Source organism: Cephus cinctus, unplaced genomic scaffold (genome assembly GCF_000341935.2).
Source record: "Cephus cinctus unplaced genomic scaffold, Ccin1 Ccin1_scaffold0021, whole genome shotgun sequence".
Taxonomy (NCBI): Eukaryota; Metazoa; Arthropoda; class Insecta; order Hymenoptera; family Cephidae; genus Cephus; species Cephus cinctus.
In genome coordinates this window covers 185,372-203,284 of record NW_014332769.1, presented here as the reverse complement: position 1 = coordinate 203,284, position 17,913 = coordinate 185,372, and the positions used below count along the sequence as shown (strand labels likewise).

The 17,913-nt window shown below is 39.2% G+C and overlaps 1 protein-coding gene across 7 annotated transcripts; it reads left to right on the top strand.

Moving 5' to 3' along the window:
- The first annotated feature begins 303 nt into the window (after positions 1-303).
- On the top strand, positions 304-17,617 carry LOC107266362 (casein kinase I). 7 transcript variants are annotated; one of them, XR_003059399.1, is made up of 11 exons: positions 305-1,730; positions 7,794-7,834; positions 7,895-7,964; positions 8,242-8,408; positions 8,517-8,751; positions 8,838-9,157; positions 10,277-10,357; positions 11,461-11,586; positions 12,389-12,495; positions 12,990-17,473; positions 17,544-17,617. XR_003059399.1 is itself a non-coding variant. In XM_015736770.2 (11 exons), the coding sequence occupies exons 2-11, from the start codon at positions 1,487-1,489 to the stop codon at positions 13,057-13,059; spliced, it is 1,461 nt and encodes a 486-aa protein (XP_015592256.1). In that variant the 5' UTR covers positions 305-1,232; positions 1,304-1,486; the 3' UTR covers positions 13,060-14,096. The 7 variants fall into 7 exon arrangements, 6 of the variants coding, with proteins under 6 accessions (XP_015592274.1, XP_015592256.1, XP_015592266.1 ...); XM_015736770.2 differs by lacking the exon at positions 17,544-17,617 and having other exon boundaries at positions 305-1,232; positions 1,304-1,730; positions 12,990-14,096; XM_015736788.2 differs by lacking the exon at positions 17,544-17,617 and having other exon boundaries at positions 304-1,730; positions 8,260-8,408; positions 12,990-14,096.
- The last annotated feature ends 296 nt before the right edge of the window (positions 17,618-17,913 follow it).

The following is a 17,913-nucleotide window of genomic DNA, read 5'->3' as shown; positions in this document are numbered from 1 at the left end:
GTTTTATGGAGATACTGGAATAAAAAATTTGGAACACAAAATTGTCGAATTATTACATTCGAGTATCAACATACCGAATCATACCATATAAGTAATAATAAGTTAGATACATTTTACGTATATCTAATGTTGTAATTAAACGTTTTAAGTATAAGGGAACTATTGTTATCAATATAATTTGTGACATTCCATATTGGTTTTAAAAGAATGTGATTTTGTTTAGTATCCACTAGGGTCCCTAGATTTTGACGGTCTCTCTCTCTCTCATTTAAGACATGTTGGTAGACCTGCCGGTCCCGTAACAAATCCAATCCAATGTCGAGTCGAGTGCGAAAGGCAGGAGGTGCTCGCAGGCTGTGCGCGACCGTTTGTTCGGATCAGTTCGGATCGAGGGAAGTTTTAGCAATAGCGAGTAGGGGCTGATACACACGAGAAAAATATTGGTGGTGTGACGACGACGGGGACGGACCTTGTGATGTAAGAAGCAACGGTGTTAAAATAAAAAAAAACAAGAAAAATCGAGAAAAAGGTGGGAAATCAAGAGAAGCGAAAAAAGGGAGAGGTCTTGTATCGCTAGGGAAGCAGGCGACATTAAAAAAAAGAGAATTCTTATGCTTAAAATCGTCGCGGTTGTATGACAAAATCGGTTCTCCCCTTGACAATAACAGCCTGTAAAAAAATTCCCTCGCAGAAAATATTAGATTTTGTGGTTCTTGGTGGGTCGCGGCGACAGCGACAACTCACTTGTACTCCTTGAAACAAGGGGTACGCGGTTAAATTAGCCGATGAGTAACTAATTGTAAGAGGCTGAAGCTTTAGGGCGTATCGGATATTACTACTATCATTAGCTTATCGTTACATTCATTCCCTGTCGTACGTCGCCGTAGCGTTCGCGAGAGTGCGCCAGAGACAATGGTCTGTAATGGTGGTTTTCGCTTGTTCACATACGGGATACGTGCTACACAACGGGCGACAGGACGCTCCGCTAACTAGTGACCGAGCTTCTAGACTCGGTCGCTGTCGCTGCCGCGACAGGCATCGCCGAGGCTTGGCGAGCATGGCGATTAATATTGGTCGTCCGAAGAAAGCGTCTGTGTGATCAGGCAGAGCCGGTCTCTAATTCGCCTTGACGACAACGACACGACTCGACGACCGACGACTCAGCGACAAAAAGGAAGTCATTAGTTGATCGATCGTGCAGTGTTTATTCTAATCCTATAAAAGTGTATTAGGTGCGTGGGTGTTCAGACTTTAAGGAGAGAATTTTTATTATGCTTGTGAGTATGGGGTTTCTCTACTCCAGGAACATCGCCTGAGACATCAGTGACATCATCTTGCAGCTTGGAACCCTCCTGAGTGTTTAGGAGCATGGAGATCGGTTCTGTCTCTGAAGACTCCTGTGGAAACAAGCATTGACCACTGCCCGACACCTTTTCCATCCTTACGGTTCCTTAGCAGAGACTGCCAGCTAGTTCTCACTCTAATAATGCAGAAGAGGGACGGTAGAGAGGCCCGAGCTGATAAGGAGCTCGCTAGGGGCGGCGATCGTGAACGAGAAAGGGAGCAGGAGGCTGCTAAAAGAATATCTAGAGGCAGTGAGGTTCCTACTAGATCCAATGCTCATTCCCGCAGACATAGTGTTGCTTCGTCTTCTGGAGTACTCATGGTTGGACCAAATTTCCGTGTTGGAAAGAAGATTGGCTGTGGCAACTTTGGAGAGCTTCGGCTTGGTGAGTAAATATTATAAACTAAATTTCTCTTTTATTTTTATTAGTTGCGTTGCAGTATCAAGTCGCAGTGATGACCTCGTTCTGCATGATGTTTCTAACTATATGTGCATCCTCGTATGAGCTACAGAAGGATCTGTTATGTGTCAAACTTAAAAAGTGTTAAAATTATATCAGATGCATCAAAGCTTGCAAAATCCAAAGATAAAAAAAGACCTTTAGCAGTGTTTGATAATAATCATTTTTTACTGATTGCATCAAAGTGTACAAAAGTGAGATCATAGCCAGTTTGAAACTCGATTGAATCCAATGACAATGAGACCTAAATTTCTGTATGAGTTATTAATGAAATTGCAAGATGTTGAGTTAGGCTGATGAAACCTGCTGAAAAGTAGTATTCTTTAAGAGTCCTATCAGGACTGATAAGACCTTCTCTTGCACTACTAAGGAACCTTATCAGTGGCAAGCTTATCATTTTCATTGGTTACACATACAGTCTAAGTGATGTCCAAAGTTGGAAATGTTATCCAAAGTAGTAAGGCTTTCATAACAGCAATGAAAAACTTCCTGAGCATTGTAAAAGAAAAAGGACCCATACGTGTCCGACCTGCATACTGTGCAGGAAGTACGAAATTCCAAAGCGTGAATTGTATCCTTCCGGTTTGGAGCCCTTGTGTTCCCAAAGTCCCACGATTCTTCGGTATATGAAAGAAAAGGTACCTACCAACGATTATTCTAAAGCAAAAAGAAGGGCAAACGAATCCTCCTAATTTCGCATATTTCGAGACAAAGGATACAATCCTTACTCAGATCAGTCGAGTCAAGTCAAAGGACTTTAGTATGTAAATTCCTTAGAATTCACATAACCAGTATCGTAAAAAATATATACAATTTTCATAATATTCTTTCTAATGCTTTTAATATTCAATGCAACAATTGTGAGAAATGAGCAATAATTCCTTGACGCGTCACGGTTTTAGCAAAAGCCTAAGTGCACTTGCACACAGCACCATATCAGTCTGCCGATCGTGAAAGAAGATTGTCTAGCCAGAATAAGGTGGTTGATGTAAAGAGACGGATGAACTCTCCAAGGAGGAAAGCAGAATGAGAATGATAGATAGGTTAGGTAAAAAGAAAGAGGCGTACCGGTCAGGTAGCAACCTGTCTGCTGGCACGGCATGCCAGCTCCGAGTGACTCAGGGGAACTTGATGACTACAAAGAGAAATGAACTCGTATTCTCTCTCGTCATAGAGTTCTCTAGCCTCTCTTTTACTCTTTCGTTCCCCCTCGTATTTTCTCTCTTTCTCTCTTAGTAAAAAGTCTACCATTCTCTAATAAAATCACATGGTTTTATTGAATATTGATAATACATATACACAGTTTATCCGTAATTGATCGAATATTCATAATTCAATGCGATCTTCGAACAAAGCATTAGCAAGACAAAGAATCATTCAGGTATATGGACTCTGTTCATGAAATATATCATGAAAAGTCATGACAAGTTTATCTGAAGTGTTGCAGTGGATGATGAAAAGCGCGTCGATAATCGAAGAAAAAACCGTGTGGCCCTTGACGAGGAATCGATGACGGCCCCTTCATAAATATTTGTAGGATTATGCAAGGTGGCGTCGCAACGAGTTTGCGAGCGCACCGAAATAGATCGGTTCGCGAAATAATGGCGGGTACGACTTCGCGGGCCGAATCAGTGAGAGGAAAATCGTGTTTGAAGGTCATAACAATTTGGCGTATCGGTACGAGAGCAGAGTGGAGCAAAAATTTCGTGAAGTTCGACATCCAGAGGAGCTCACTGCTAGGACAAAAATATGGAGGAGCAAAAAGAGAAGGAAAAAAGTGAAAGAAAACACTTGTGTCGAGAACCTCTCGAGATTGCTCCTGTTGACTCGTTCTGCTTCTCTTCCACTTCGTAACTTTCTCCATCTTCGTCTCTCTCTTTGGCTTCTGGTATTGTATTCGCTCTACTAGTGTGCTTTATACTCTCACACTAGACAATTCTCGATCTTAGTTAAACCACCCTGACCTACATTAGCGCCACTTGCATCCCGCTACGAATCAGTTACCGATTTTGTATTACATTTTATTAGAGTTCACTCTTAAGAGCACTGCTTAGAATATTTAATCAATTTTTCTTTTGTTCCGCCTCTTTTTTATTGTCGTGTAATATTGCCGTTTAACAGAGACATTAACTTCGTTAATCGAATCAGAATAATTCAAGTTTCGATCTTTCATCAGATGTCTAATTGATCTCGTGATTGTTTACTAATTATCAGTCAAAGGTGGTAGAATCAGTGAGTAATTCTGATCTTGGAAAGAGTTAATGCCCATCGGGAAGGCCACGGATGTTGATCATCTTTCTTATATCAGCAGTACAGCGACTTTTTGTAACGCTATGTATCCTGCGTGTACCTGACAGGTACTGAATGTGCTATATTTGAGTGACATTGTCGTAAGGTGGGGGGTACTATCACTCGAAGGTGATCGAAGATAGCCGAATGAATTAACGTTAGTCAATTATGAATCTTTGTACGAGTAAAAGATTGTTCCATTTATATTACTCGTCACTTAATTGAATACGAGAAGGAAACAGAGAAGTAAATCATCAATAACTTCCTAGGTTTATATGATGCCATCACGTTGTCGCAATATGAAATCTGGGGATAATCTCTAAAACAAAGAAAAGCCCCCATTCGTTTCACAACTCACCCTCAATTCCCTTAGTGGTTTTAAACATATCATTCTCTCAAAAAAGGGCATAATAATATTGCAGACAATGCGGACAGTTGGACCCTGCAACTGTAGGTGCTTTGAGGTTATACGTGTGTACTAAGAAACAACGTGATGACGGTATATCCACCAGATAACTACAAAGCATGTGCGTTAAATATATTTAAATAGAGGCAAGATTCATGACTTATTCGCAAGCCGGTATGTTAGTAATACCTATTTTACGGATATATTGTACAAGTACTGACGCGTGTTTCATACTAGCAGGATGGAGTTGGAAATGCCACTGGAGCATATCAGACTGTTTTTCTTCTTCTTTATTTTTTGGATTCCTTGGAACCTTCTGGGTCGTGGGACCTTTCGTCATTTACTCAGCCAAAACTTCAACGAATTCCTATTGTTGAAACTTCACAGAAGTCTATAGATAAATCTGCTTTGTTCTTAGTTTACTGACAATGAGTAAAATTTGTCGCGCTTTAACCCTCTATGGGCCCGTGTAACTTTCAGGTCACATTTAATTTATCGACATTTTACAAAATAATTATAGTTTTTTCATGAGATGGCGCACAAATCTTAACTCTATGACGTTGCCAACATAACCAATACTAGTATTCATGACCATTGCTAGGCTCATCAACCTGAAATAACAAAATAAATGCTGTGCAAATTGTCGACAGTAAAACTACGCGAAACCATTTGATCCAATTGATATTATTTGTACTTTTGTCAGTGATTACCAAACTAAAAATAGTGGACATAATAACTCTGGGTTAGCATATCAATAACAACCTATTTGTTTGCATTTCAATTTTCAATTTTTTTTTTCAAATTTTCAACTTTATAGGCCGGTGAGACTTGAAAGTCACATAGTGAACATATCGCAATAAAATTGTTTAAACGCAAAAATTTGTTTTCATTTGCATATATAGGTTTATAATTTTTGATTTTTCGTTCCCACAATTTTTTTTGGAGTTAAAACAAAAATTCGGCCCATAGAGGGTTAACTAGTCGCAAGAAACTTTTCAACTGTTTACTTCAGAGTTTACTACGAGTAACATGCATTTCGGTAGTAAATTAATTACAGTTAGCACATGAAGTTAAATCGTTGATTCTACTACGATTTTTATCTATGTATGTACAAACGAATTATAATCAATCACCATTCACATATATTATTTTGTCTCGGCGATCACGAAGTTTTTGTATACGATACTTAAAGTGTGCCATCTAGCGGGCACTATTCTGTATTAAAATCAAATTTTCGGAATTTTGCCGTTTGATAAAACGGCCTCAAGAAGATTGACGAAGTGAGTAGATGTGGGCGGGGACTATGAGAAACGGGGTATGAGGAGGGGTGAGACATACATATATACGGAAAACGACCACGGTGAGGAACAGGGGAAAATAGGCTGTGGCAGATCGATCGATACAAGTTTCGTACGGATTAGGTTGCCTGCCTGGTGCGTTTTAGGATAAGGTTTGGTCAAGGGGTTAGCATATGAGAGAACGCACGGCGGCAAAGCCTTAACACGTGGTCAATTTTACTTAACTTTAGGTTTTTTTTTTTGTATTTCGGGGTATATTTTTTCTTATTTAATATAACGCTTTTCGATATGTCACGTGATTCACTGCACATCTGTGTAACTTGTTCTATTGGTTCATCTTTTGTGGTTTACGAAGAATAAACATGTGTGCTAAGTATTGGATATAGTTTTCTAATTTTTTAAGCTATATATTTTTTTTAAAAACGATGTGTTTTACCCCACCCCCTGGCTCGACCTCAATATTCTCTAACTTTTGATTGCGTAAACTAATTCGAGAATAATCCATTTGTACCAAATTATTAAGATGAACAAATTATTGAAGACACATGTACTCCTGTAATGTACTGTCGTGCTTCAACTTGTCAAAAAATATTGTTTTTTCTTTTCAAATTGGCATGTTTCCAAGGTTCCATTCGGGATCGTATGACGCACATCTAATGTTTAAGACCGTCATGGGGACTAGTATTTAATTATAGAAATTCTGATTTTTCCCCGTTGTAGTTTTAGGGTCCGCGATCTATATTTTCTTCATGTGACAAAGCAGTTGGAATATATTTTTCTTGTTAGCTCCTCCTTCCTTTACTCCCTCCACCGTTGATAATAGTAAAATACGCCCACTAATCCAGCCTTTATGTTTATGGACCCCGCCTCCCAATAATCAAAACTATCAAAGTTTCCCTTTATCTTTTATTATAGAAATCGTATCGCCATAATCGTAACTTCATTACCGAATCGCACGATATTTTATTAGATTCCCGCCATGTGACCGTGAAACCTCGTCTAGTATTTTTTTTCTTCTTTGCATACGTTGTTGAATGGCTTCTGTGCGGCTGAGCGGTCACTTTGGACAGAGGCTTCGTCAAATAAGTCACGTGGGATCCTTCTACAGAGGGACAGCCCAACTCGCGTGGTTCATCTTACTTCCGGGACTTGACTTCCTGTTGAGAAATTTTTTTCGTTATACGTTAATGCAGCTATTGCAAAAACGGGGGTCTTAGACATAGAATCAAGATATACGACGCCGTCTAACGCTAGCCACGTTGGTCGTCGAGACCTTTATTGTTATTATTAAACATCATTACGAGAGTTCAGGCCTTGAATTCGAATTCGTAATGGCTACGAGGTCTCTTTCCTTCCTCCACACTTTAAATTACACTCCGGCCTAGTCTCGTCGTCGTACGACCATCAATTTTTAAGGTTATTTCGCTATTGGACCATCGTGCGATTCATAATTATTGCCATTCAGTGATATCACACATATAGATTATTTTCTCCTCCGTATAAAATACTGACGTCTCCTAGAGTAGTAACTGGTCTTACTAGATGCAAATATCTACTTTTACAGGTAGCGCTGCCGATCTTTTGGCCAACTGTCTAATTTCTGAGCCAGGTAGCTAACTGGATGATTTGTCCTCATTAGAATGTGACGCACAGATGATTCATAGGGACAAAGTTTGGAAAATTATGCCTATTAAATTCTTCACGACCTTTGTACACTAAGGTGCTATCTCGTACAATAGAAGAATTCTACAACTTTTTGTCAGCACTATATGGCCCTCACCTTCACGTCGATAGGTCTTCCCACATTAGGTCATTTCAGGCCCACATTAGGCCTCTCACCTGAATGATAGGATCACCTTTGCTTTTTACTATATTTCACTAATTCCCTACTGAAATAGTGTAGTCGATGTGTCATTGACGTAGATTTAAGTATGTAAATTATAACCTAGATACTATTACCGTTTATCACAATCTCTTTTTTCTTCTATGTTTCAGGGAAGAATCTGTATAACAACGAGCATGTAGCCATTAAAATGGTAAGATTCATAAATTTACCTGTATCCGACGAGTGATTAATTTCGTGTTTTTGTTAATAGGAACCGATGAAGTCGAAGGCGCCGCAGCTTCACTTAGAATATAGGTTTTACAAATTACTAGGAACACATGGTGAGTACGATATTTTCATTACTTTACTCTAAAGGAAAGACGTTTGCATACTCGGGACACTGGCGAGATCTATCGACCATCCCGCTTAATGACTATTGAATGGTATCATTGCAATTAGTGCAATGATACCATTTTTCGTGGTAGAGCCACGTCGTGAGCCGTCGTCGATCTACATCACGACGTGTTATCTGTTTCATGAATTTCGTCATATCGTCATCACCACGCACGCCAAACGAATATTTGGGGTCTGGGGTGATCTACCTTTCAATCGGTATAGTTCATAACACACATATAGAGGGCGTACCGGAGGTCTACTATTTCGGACCATGCGGCAAATACAACGCTCTGGTGATGGAGTTACTCGGTCCAAGTTTGGAGGACCTTTTTGATCTCTGTGGTAGAAGATTTTCCCTCAAGACCGTTCTCAACATCGCCACACAGCTCGTGAGTATTTACATCTTTGTTTGATAAGACTTTAAAGAAGTTGTCGGTGTCACCATCTACCGTTCCGCTATGGGAATTACTAGAATAACGTTCAACACCTGATTACAGCTGCACAGGATAGAGTACGTGCACAGCCGCCACCTAATCTACCGCGATGTTAAGCCAGAGAATTTCCTCATCGGCAGGAGCACGACTAAACGCGAGAAGATCATTCACATCATTGACTTCGGACTAGCCAAAGAGTACATAGACTTGGAGACGAACAAACATATACCCTACCGGGAACACAAAAGTCTTACGGGGACCGCCCGTTACATGAGTATTAACACTCACCTAGGCAAAGGTATAAGTCACGCTATGATCTTGATCATCCTATTAATCGGTGATATTTAACAAACTATTAATTTAAGCACATTTTTCTGCTATCAGAACAAAGCAGAAGAGACGACCTGGAAGCCCTTGGTCATATGTTCATGTATTTCTTAAGGGGTAGTTTACCCTGGCAAGGTCTCAAAGCAGATACTCTTAAAGAACGCTATCAAAAGATTGGCGATACAAAGAGAGCCACACCCATCGAGGTTCTCTGCGAAGGTCATCCAGAGGAGATGGCTACGTATCTGCGCTACGTGAGGAGGCTTGATTTCTTCGAGACGCCTGATTACGAGTACCTGAGGAAGCTCTTCCAAGACCTCTACGAGAGGCGAGGCTTCGTGAACGATGGCGGATTCGACTGGACGGGCAAGACTATGGTGGGTGTGAAGTGAGCTGGTATGGTATCGAATAAAAAACAGCAGCGCACGGTCGCGCATAGTATTATTATAATTATTATAAAGGAATACGTCCGAAGCAACCGTACCGAGCGCTATCTAGTCGTTGTCATGATAACCATTTCAAGTATATTGAAACAAAAAAAATTGAGAAACATAAGCATGGGAATAGGACGCGGCCCCGAATATCTGATATCTTGATTGTCGCCAAGAGACTGCCACACACTTACTGATTTTCTTCAACAAAAGCCTCGTTGTATCTCTCTCTTTCGATCTTTCAAGTTTTCTTCACTATTTTCCTGATTATTTGCTTTTAATTTACGTAACTTCGTGACTACCAGCACTCGGTGCTAGTCTCCTTACAAGGTGAGTAAGAGCTTAACATCGAGAAAGCGAAAGTGCCTTTCGTCGTGCCACGATATCGGCGCAGGACGAACTACGAGGTGAAAAAAAGAAACCCAATCCCGAACCTAAAACTGATCTCTAAACTTTGCATGCTGCCCTCGATCCGTTCTTTAGCCATCCAACTTCGAGCAACTGCGCGCTTTGAGGATGGCAGCACCCTCGAACGTAGAAAAGACCAAATCTGACAAGGTCGGTAAGGGCTGTCTCCTGCTTCCGATTAATGGACATTCATGATACGTTCAGCTTTCCTAATTCAACAAAAAAGAAGCGAAGCAATAAGAATGCTAGAAATAGAGTTCGGTGATCCCTGCTGCCTGTGACGTCTAAAGAACCATTCTAAAAATTGGTAGTTTGTTTAAATCCAATCTACATGACATTATTTATCCTACGAAAATAATTATGCTCCCTTGAATAAACCACAGTAATCAAGGCCAATTGCACTCCGTTATTTTAGTACGTAGTCATCGGTAACTATTACGCATTTAAGAAAAATCAGACACTACTCAATAACTTCCACGGGGGTCAATGAAATATTACAAAATCCAGAGTATCGTTATCGAAACAAGTACGTTATTCGTCATGCACGTTGTAATCGTAGTACGTTAAAACGTAGAAACGACTCTTCCAAAATATTTCTAAATGTTTCTCAATATATTCCTCTAGGCTGCTCTTTTCATTCGGTTATTTTTATTACAGTCAACACCAGTCGGATCTCTGCAAACAGGACACGAGATCGTTGTGTCGCCCAACCGTGATCGGCATCCTACGGCATACAAGGTAAACTGGATGATCCTTCGATTAATCCAGGATTGCATGAATGTGTGCGTGTGCGTGCGCGTGGCTTAGATCCTTGTTTACATGAGTAACCGCATGATACCGAGAGACATCAATTTGATAGTGGAAGCGGTTAAAAGGTGAACCAGAACCCAGATCAGTTTACCCCGTTGGATCAGAATGATTCAGAGGCATCACCGTAGGGTGTACTGACCTGGGTAATGGTATTAAGAAACATCCCCAAAGAACCCATTCGAGAATGTATGCTCTTACCCATCGAATCCAGCCTTTGATTCCCAAAGATTCCTCGCGTCACTCCACCGCTCTGAAACGAAATTTTTGTTCCCTGGTCAACATGGATAAATCGGCGGTTTTAAAGGAATACGATGATTTCGAGGAGGATGTAATTCTCATGATGGATGAGATTTGCGTCGAGATGCAAGGCAACTATGTAAGCCCACCATCAATCCGAATCTAGCTCGTATTCAGATATGTCAAAGTACAAAGAACATCAATGCGACCACACCTATTGCCTTTTTTTTTTAGTAGAGTTCACGCAGTGTATCGAGCATAAATCTTTAATAGAGATTATTTATATATATACAGGGTGGCTCACTAGAAACAGAATGCCTGAATATTTCCCTCGATTGTGAATATCGACGCTCTTGGTAACTGGGAAGAAATTACCTTTGAATAAAAATTCTTTTTGCATCATATTTGTTCCTCGGGGCCATTCAAATTGTGCGTTGAAAGTTTTTTCGAATTTTTATAATCAAAGGAGATACTTAGATAGTCGGTTTATGGTGGACCATCCTGTACATACATATCTATTCTATGTACAACGTAGTAGCGCCAGAATTGCAGAGCCAATCACGATGCTACGCTGTTCTACCGCACTGCTAAAAGTTGCTAAAGTTGAATCAGCAAACTGCAATTGAGTCATCCGTAGGAAGTGGAGTATTTTTTAATTCGATTAGAGTATCCAAAGAGTGTCACGATTATCCATTTTGCCTTCTCCATGACCTCGCCCCATCAGGAATGTTGCATCGGCCAATTCGACTAACAAAACTGCACCTGCAACCTTTTGCGGTGCCTGTTTCCTCCAGGATGTACCCGGTGGCGGGGTGGGAGCAGGGGTTGGTAAAGGGGTAGGTGCCACGTGGCCTGACGCGGTGAAGCAATCAGGAGCTGGTGGCACTTTGACCCCTGCTGACAGACACGGTTCCGTTCAGGTGAGTTTCCCCCTGCGTATTTCGACGCTTCGAGGCCCTGCCACCTTCCAGCTTCCCTTCCAAAAAATTGACGCTCATAATGAAGGTTCCTAGTTGAAAATTATCTTCTATATATCAGCTTTCTGTTCGCTTCCATCACCGCAGAGTCTTTGTGCACTTCCTTCTGACTAGAATGGGGGCATGACCCCCAGAACCGTATATAGACTTCCTGTCGGAATTTAACAAAAACGATTTCAAGATATTATCTATTACGTCATAATTCTTTTAGTCTCGTGGCTCTGAGCACTACCTGTTCATGGAGTAACACAATACCGGACTTAGTTACAATCCTTGAACAATTCTTTCCAAAGAATTTATGAATTTCAGTATCTCGTGGGTATTTCTTTCATTTGCTGAAGCATGTCTTTATTACTAATATGCGAGATTTACCAATTACTTATACATTTTTTTAAAAATCACTTTGATGCTGTATTATGACATGTAACATGCATTATACATATACATTTTACATTGTATAATCTATTAGAGTATTAGAAATTAATTATTTTGTTTTTCTTGAGTCTAATTACCGTGCCTCTTACGTATCTTGCATATTTCTACAAAATGGTTCGTTTTAATAAGATACAAGGTATATCGCATCATCTGGATTATTTTTATTTCAAGAAATATTGTAAAATAGTGAATTTCTTTAGGATACAGTTAACAAGTTTCACTCGTTTCAAGATTAACATGCATTTGTTGCGGTACACCTTGTAAATGAACAGGTTCTCTAAGTGTTAGTTACACTTTGATTTCTCCGTAGGTGGTGTCCTCGACTAATGGAGAATTGGCTAATGATGATCCGACCGCTGGACACTCCAACACGCCTATCACAGCACCGCAAGAAGTGGAGATGATCGATGAAACCAAGTTAGTATCATATCCGTATTGTCTGTATTTGGATAATTTGAGGGATTAAAATATCCACGTATGCTGTGTATGTCGCACTAACAATCCTAAACCGATGATTATATGAAAATCCACTATATGCATGCGTATGAAATTAACCTTAGTGACTCCATTATTTTCAGTGAGCTAACACCATATCCTTTGGTAAAGATCTGTCCTGGATGTGGGAAGATACGTGTTATCTGTTCCTCCTGAATTCCTGGTGTCACCGAAACTCCACAAATCCCAACCCGAATTCCAAAAACTAAAACCTACACATTGCTAACCAAATGCAGGTCATGTTTACTGAACTTGGTACATTTATATAGCATCCTGATAGAGTATAATAGCATCTTCCGTTAAATTAACCTCAACAAAAGAATGTATATAATATTAGCATAAAAAGAAATGTAGAAGATGCATGTCCGTGTCAACCAGCTAACTTCCAAATGAGAAGCGACTCTAAGTCCTATTAGTGTTTGTTTCATTTCCAGATGCTGTTGCTTCTTCAAGAGGAAGAAGAAGAAAAGTGGAAGGCAAAAATGACTGTCTGTGACCGTTGGGCTCGGGGGGTCGTCAGTACAGTGCGGGGCCATTAGTGCTGGGACAAATCCTGGACGTGGATCGGTTGCACTGAAGAAAACAGGAAGACCAGCAATGCGAGAACTCCCCGAGGTGACGGAAGAGATCATCGGCGAAAGGGAGCGGGAGGCCGCGATGTTACTACACGCCGGAAGCCGTTCGGTGTCGATCACAATAACGCCGACGCCGACGCTACCCCCGCTCCCGCTCTCGAACTGAAGAGGTCCTTATCAGCGTCGTCGTCATTGTTGCCGATGTCGCCGCCTAAGAAGCTGCCGCAACTAATTATCGCTAAACGCTAAACTCTATGGATTACTATCGTTTACTATGAATCATTATCGCCTTTATTATTACGGTTATTATTATTATTATGAATTAATTAATTGATTGATTAATTATTAATTAACGTCACTCTGTTCTATTATCGATTATCCATTTTTAATTCATTCATTCATTCATTGATTATACGATCATCCGCGATCGCCGTTGGACCACCGACTTTTTATAAAAAAAAAAAAGAAAAAAAAACAACCGGCCCACGGCAAGTCCGTCCAGCTTGCACGTGGCATCCATGGTGTGTGTATATATATATATATATATATATATATATACACACACACACACACACACACACACACACACACACTACAAACAAAGAAAAGACACTTTGTAGAGATTTCCCAGGAATATCATAATCAGGAATTGACGTATCTTAGCTAGGTTAGGGCTCTCGCACCCTGGCGATGGCCGGACCTCGGCTCCATTAACGTACTCTGAGTGATGTGTATGTGACTGCAGACAAACGTACGATTTATATACATGTAGCGTCAAAGTCATTTACGTTTCTCGTATGTTTTGCGTATACGTTCTGCGGGATATGTAAACCTTGAAGAATCATCGCCGAATAGTCACCAAAAACTTTAGACTCCACTGTGACAGAGACGTCCTTCACGTTGAGGAACGTCCATGTATTCCATCAATGTACTTAGAAGTTCCTGTGAGAGAGTTGTCGCAACCTTTTATTTTCCTTCACTTTGCCAATCCGATAACTCCCTCGCTATCATCACACGAGGATACCTATGGAGATCATTTCCATGTTTTTGTAGACAGGACACAGTCATCATATACGCTTAGAATGAGAGATGCACAAGGAGGGTGTAATGAGAACCAATAAAAAATATAAGAAAAAAAATGAAGTACCGAACGCACCGAAGCGTTCAGTACTGTTTCAGGAGTTGTGTCTGGATATGTCGTATTCGCGAATAATATGCTCGAGGTTAACGTGACAATGGACGTCTCTAGGGCATATAAATATCGATCGGAAGTAAATCATCCTCGCATTGATAAAATCGAAAATGATAGATCTTCGATATATGGTCTTCGGGGCGATCGGCTGCTGGACGGTTATTATGGTTGTGAATATGTTTCCAATCGAGAGACAGACAGACTACTTGAACGTCTAACATGGATCTACTATAATAATAATAATTATTATTAATGGGTACGTTGCGCGTGCCTAACAGTGATGGAATAATTGTATTTATAGGTTATAGATGAGACACGCGATGAGTGATCATTGTTCTTCTTTGTTTCTTTGTATATTTGTCTATTGCGAGTATAGAAACCAGGTCCCGGTTACTCGCACGAAGAGATTTTTCTGCTGGGGTGAAGCCCTAGACGCGTGTGACGATCTGTATTACGGTGAAGCAAATTGAACAAGGCTAAAATTGCGAGCTTATCTCCAGGAAATGTCCCAGCCACAAAGGTCTGGCTAGTGAAGTTGAAGAGTGGGCTTGTGATATGGCATGTTCCTCTTTGTTTTATTAAATTAGTATATTTTTTCTTGCATCGTGTTTTTAAAAAAAATGACTGTGCGCGATGGTGATGTTTTTTGCTATTAAAGAAATTAAACAGAAAAAGTAGACAGAAATGGCTAATTATAATTAAAGTTGGAGCCGAGTACGCGTATGTTATAATTTGTAAATAATACGATACATTCGAAACGGTAAATAATTAAATGATATCAGGCAGTATTCCCGCGAGTGGGACGGTGGATTATCGGTTGACTAAGACTAGAGAAAAATTTGATAATTAAACGAGAAAAATAAAAGAATTAAGAAAGGAAACTCAGAAAGCGTGGGATAAGCATGGACGGAAAAAAATATATATCGGACGTGATAAATGGTGTATCGATAATTCCCTTTTTTTTGAAGACCGATTAAACCAAGAAATGAGAGAAACAAAGTGTATTAGCTTCGAAGTTATTATACGTAATAGTTATTATGTGTCGATTTAATGACGATTAATGAGACCATTTAATTGCACGACTCGATCGTTGATCGTTTAATGCTGACGAATCACAATGAACAATTGTTTTAAAAAATATTTTAAACTATCCTCGTTGCTATTCTGTATAATCTCGATCCAAACGTAATCGAATTGTGACGGATTCTAATGTAAAGGTACGAGACACGTTAATTACGGTTAGATATACATGAATATACAAATAAACAAATTCATATACATATATAAAAGAAAAGACAGGAGTCACACGCAACATTCACACACGCGCATATATTATATACGTGCGATGTATATGTATATGCACGCAGAAAATAAGTTCCGCGTTTTCACAGTTATAACGTCTTCTTACTTCGACATACGCGGAATTTATTTACTTGTATTACAAAAAAGAGAGAAAACCCCTAAGGAAAGAGATATAAAAAAATAGAAAAAAAACATTTAAAAAAGGCATTTTTAGCCTGTGAGCCTTTTCCGGGAGGACTCCAGAGAATCTAACGCAAAAGTTCCCCATGGCTCTTTCGTATGCCGAAAGTATTTCTTCGTCCTCTATGTCGATTTATGCTTTTTTTCTGCAAAGCTGTTGAATGAAAGGAGTATCACAAGAAAAAAGAAACGCGTACAGAAATGGAGGGAAAAGTGAAATTCTTCGGGAGAGTGAGTGTGTTGCGTATGCGACATGAGAGAGTGATTTGATGAGAGATCGTAAGAGAAAAAAATTGCCACGATTACGTTTACGTTACATTACGTAAGTTATGCTGGAAAATATGAAGATAATAGCGCTAGGATAAAAAAAAACTGGGAAATGCGCGAAGATTGAAAGAGAATTAAGTAGATGAGGAAAATATGGTTGAAACTTTATAATGGGTAGGTCCTTTCGCCGGACGTACGACCGGCTCTCCATTTAGAATTTGTTTAAGGTTTTTTTTGCTGTTACTGCCCCGAATAATGCTTATTTCTCTAGAAGCCTCCTCATGAGCATTGCGCTATGCGAACTATTGTAAAACCAATGACGAACTGCGATATTTTCACGCGCAGTCGGGTATTCTCGTATTCTCCTCCCAGACCCCTCCTTTTTATTAACACACTTTATTCGACATCCGTCTTCATAGAAACTTATTATTACCCAAATGAAAGGGAAAAAAATATGCGAAATTTATGTATATAATTAAATTGTTTTAGAAATATCACCTCATGTATGTACGTTACTTCATGGATTAATTGGCGCGCCCTGTATGTTTGTCTACCATCTGTCGTGTATCTTTTCTTTATCATCTGTACACGGAATCTCATTTGATTTCATTTTTCAACATTTTTTTATAATCAAGAGAAAATAATTCTTATTAATATTTTCTTCTTTTTCGCGTTCTTGTAATTTTTCAACACTCTTTCGTGTCGCTCACCCTCTAACTGGATTCTTTTTATTTGTATCCCCTTCAGAGCCACGACCAGAAGTCATCTACTTGGCTCTTTTAGATTTCTACTAAATGCGTAAGCTGTGATTGGTTTTAATTTTTAATTTGTATTAATGAACTATCGTATAGTAATTATATTATTATTAATTAATTATTGATTATGATTATTATTTAACGAGTTAATTAATGGCAAAACTGTCCTTATTGCGGGACACTTTGATAAATGGGATGGAAAACAGAGGAAAAAAGACACTCGAAATTGCGCGAAAGCTTGTTTTTTGTAAATACATCGTTGTGTTACGCGCTTAGTAAGTAAAGAGAAAAAAAATAGTTACGAACTTCCCTCTGTGTCTGCCTTTCGTTTTACTCTTCATTTCATTTTTTCTTGTATTTCATTCTCTTCTGCAAGTCTGTTATTCACCCTCATGCATTTATTTTCATAAAAACTTTACTCTCATTTTTTATCACTGGCATCCGATTTTCGTGTTTCACTTTATCTCTTGGAATTCCTCGACCGGACGATCATCCTTGGCGTATTTATTCATACTCGTGTGGTATGCTCAAGGTGTAAGCTTCCTGGAGTCCTGCAGAATTTTTTCAAGAGCGGTTTAGACGCTCTACGAATTGAGCTTGATGTCTTTGTTATTCATGAAAAAAAAATGGTAAGATTTATTTACACAAATACGTTTTTAATGCGAAATTTTTATTTCATTTTTTTCTTAATATTTTCAGATCCGTTCTTTACTACTGAAGAAAGAATTAGACCAAGTACGCAGCGTGTATAGTTGTATTTTGAGTTGGCTTAAGAAAAAAAAATAAAATAATTTTGAAATACTTTATTGTCATATATTCAAACTCCCAGTAAGAATAGAGAAAGAACATATATGTATGCCATAGTAATAAGCAGTTGCTCTTGCGCAAGATTTACTGATTTCTAATCATCCCCGAATCGCACTCCTATGTATGTATATTTATAAAAATGCATGAGTACATATACCAGATTAATTAGTAATTCTTAAGATAAATTAAAATTATCCGTAGACAGGGATTTTTAAATAATTATATTAAATTTTTACAAGTGTGTTCGATATAATATTAATAA

What these genes read in the sequence shown, in the direction of transcription:
- LOC107266362 (XM_015736770.2), top strand. Translation starts at nt 1,487, where the DNA reads ATGCAGAAGAGGGACGGTAGAGAGGCCCGAGCTGATAAGGAGCTCGCT. An exon ending in TCAACATCGCCACACAGCTC is followed by an intron (nt 8,409 to 8,516) that starts GTGAGTATTTAC and finishes ACCTGATTACAG; the next exon opens with CTGCACAGGATAGAGTACGT. An exon ending in ACAGACACGGTTCCGTTCAG is followed by an intron (nt 11,587 to 12,388) that starts GTGAGTTTCCCC and finishes ATTTCTCCGTAG; the next exon opens with GTGGTGTCCTCGACTAATGG.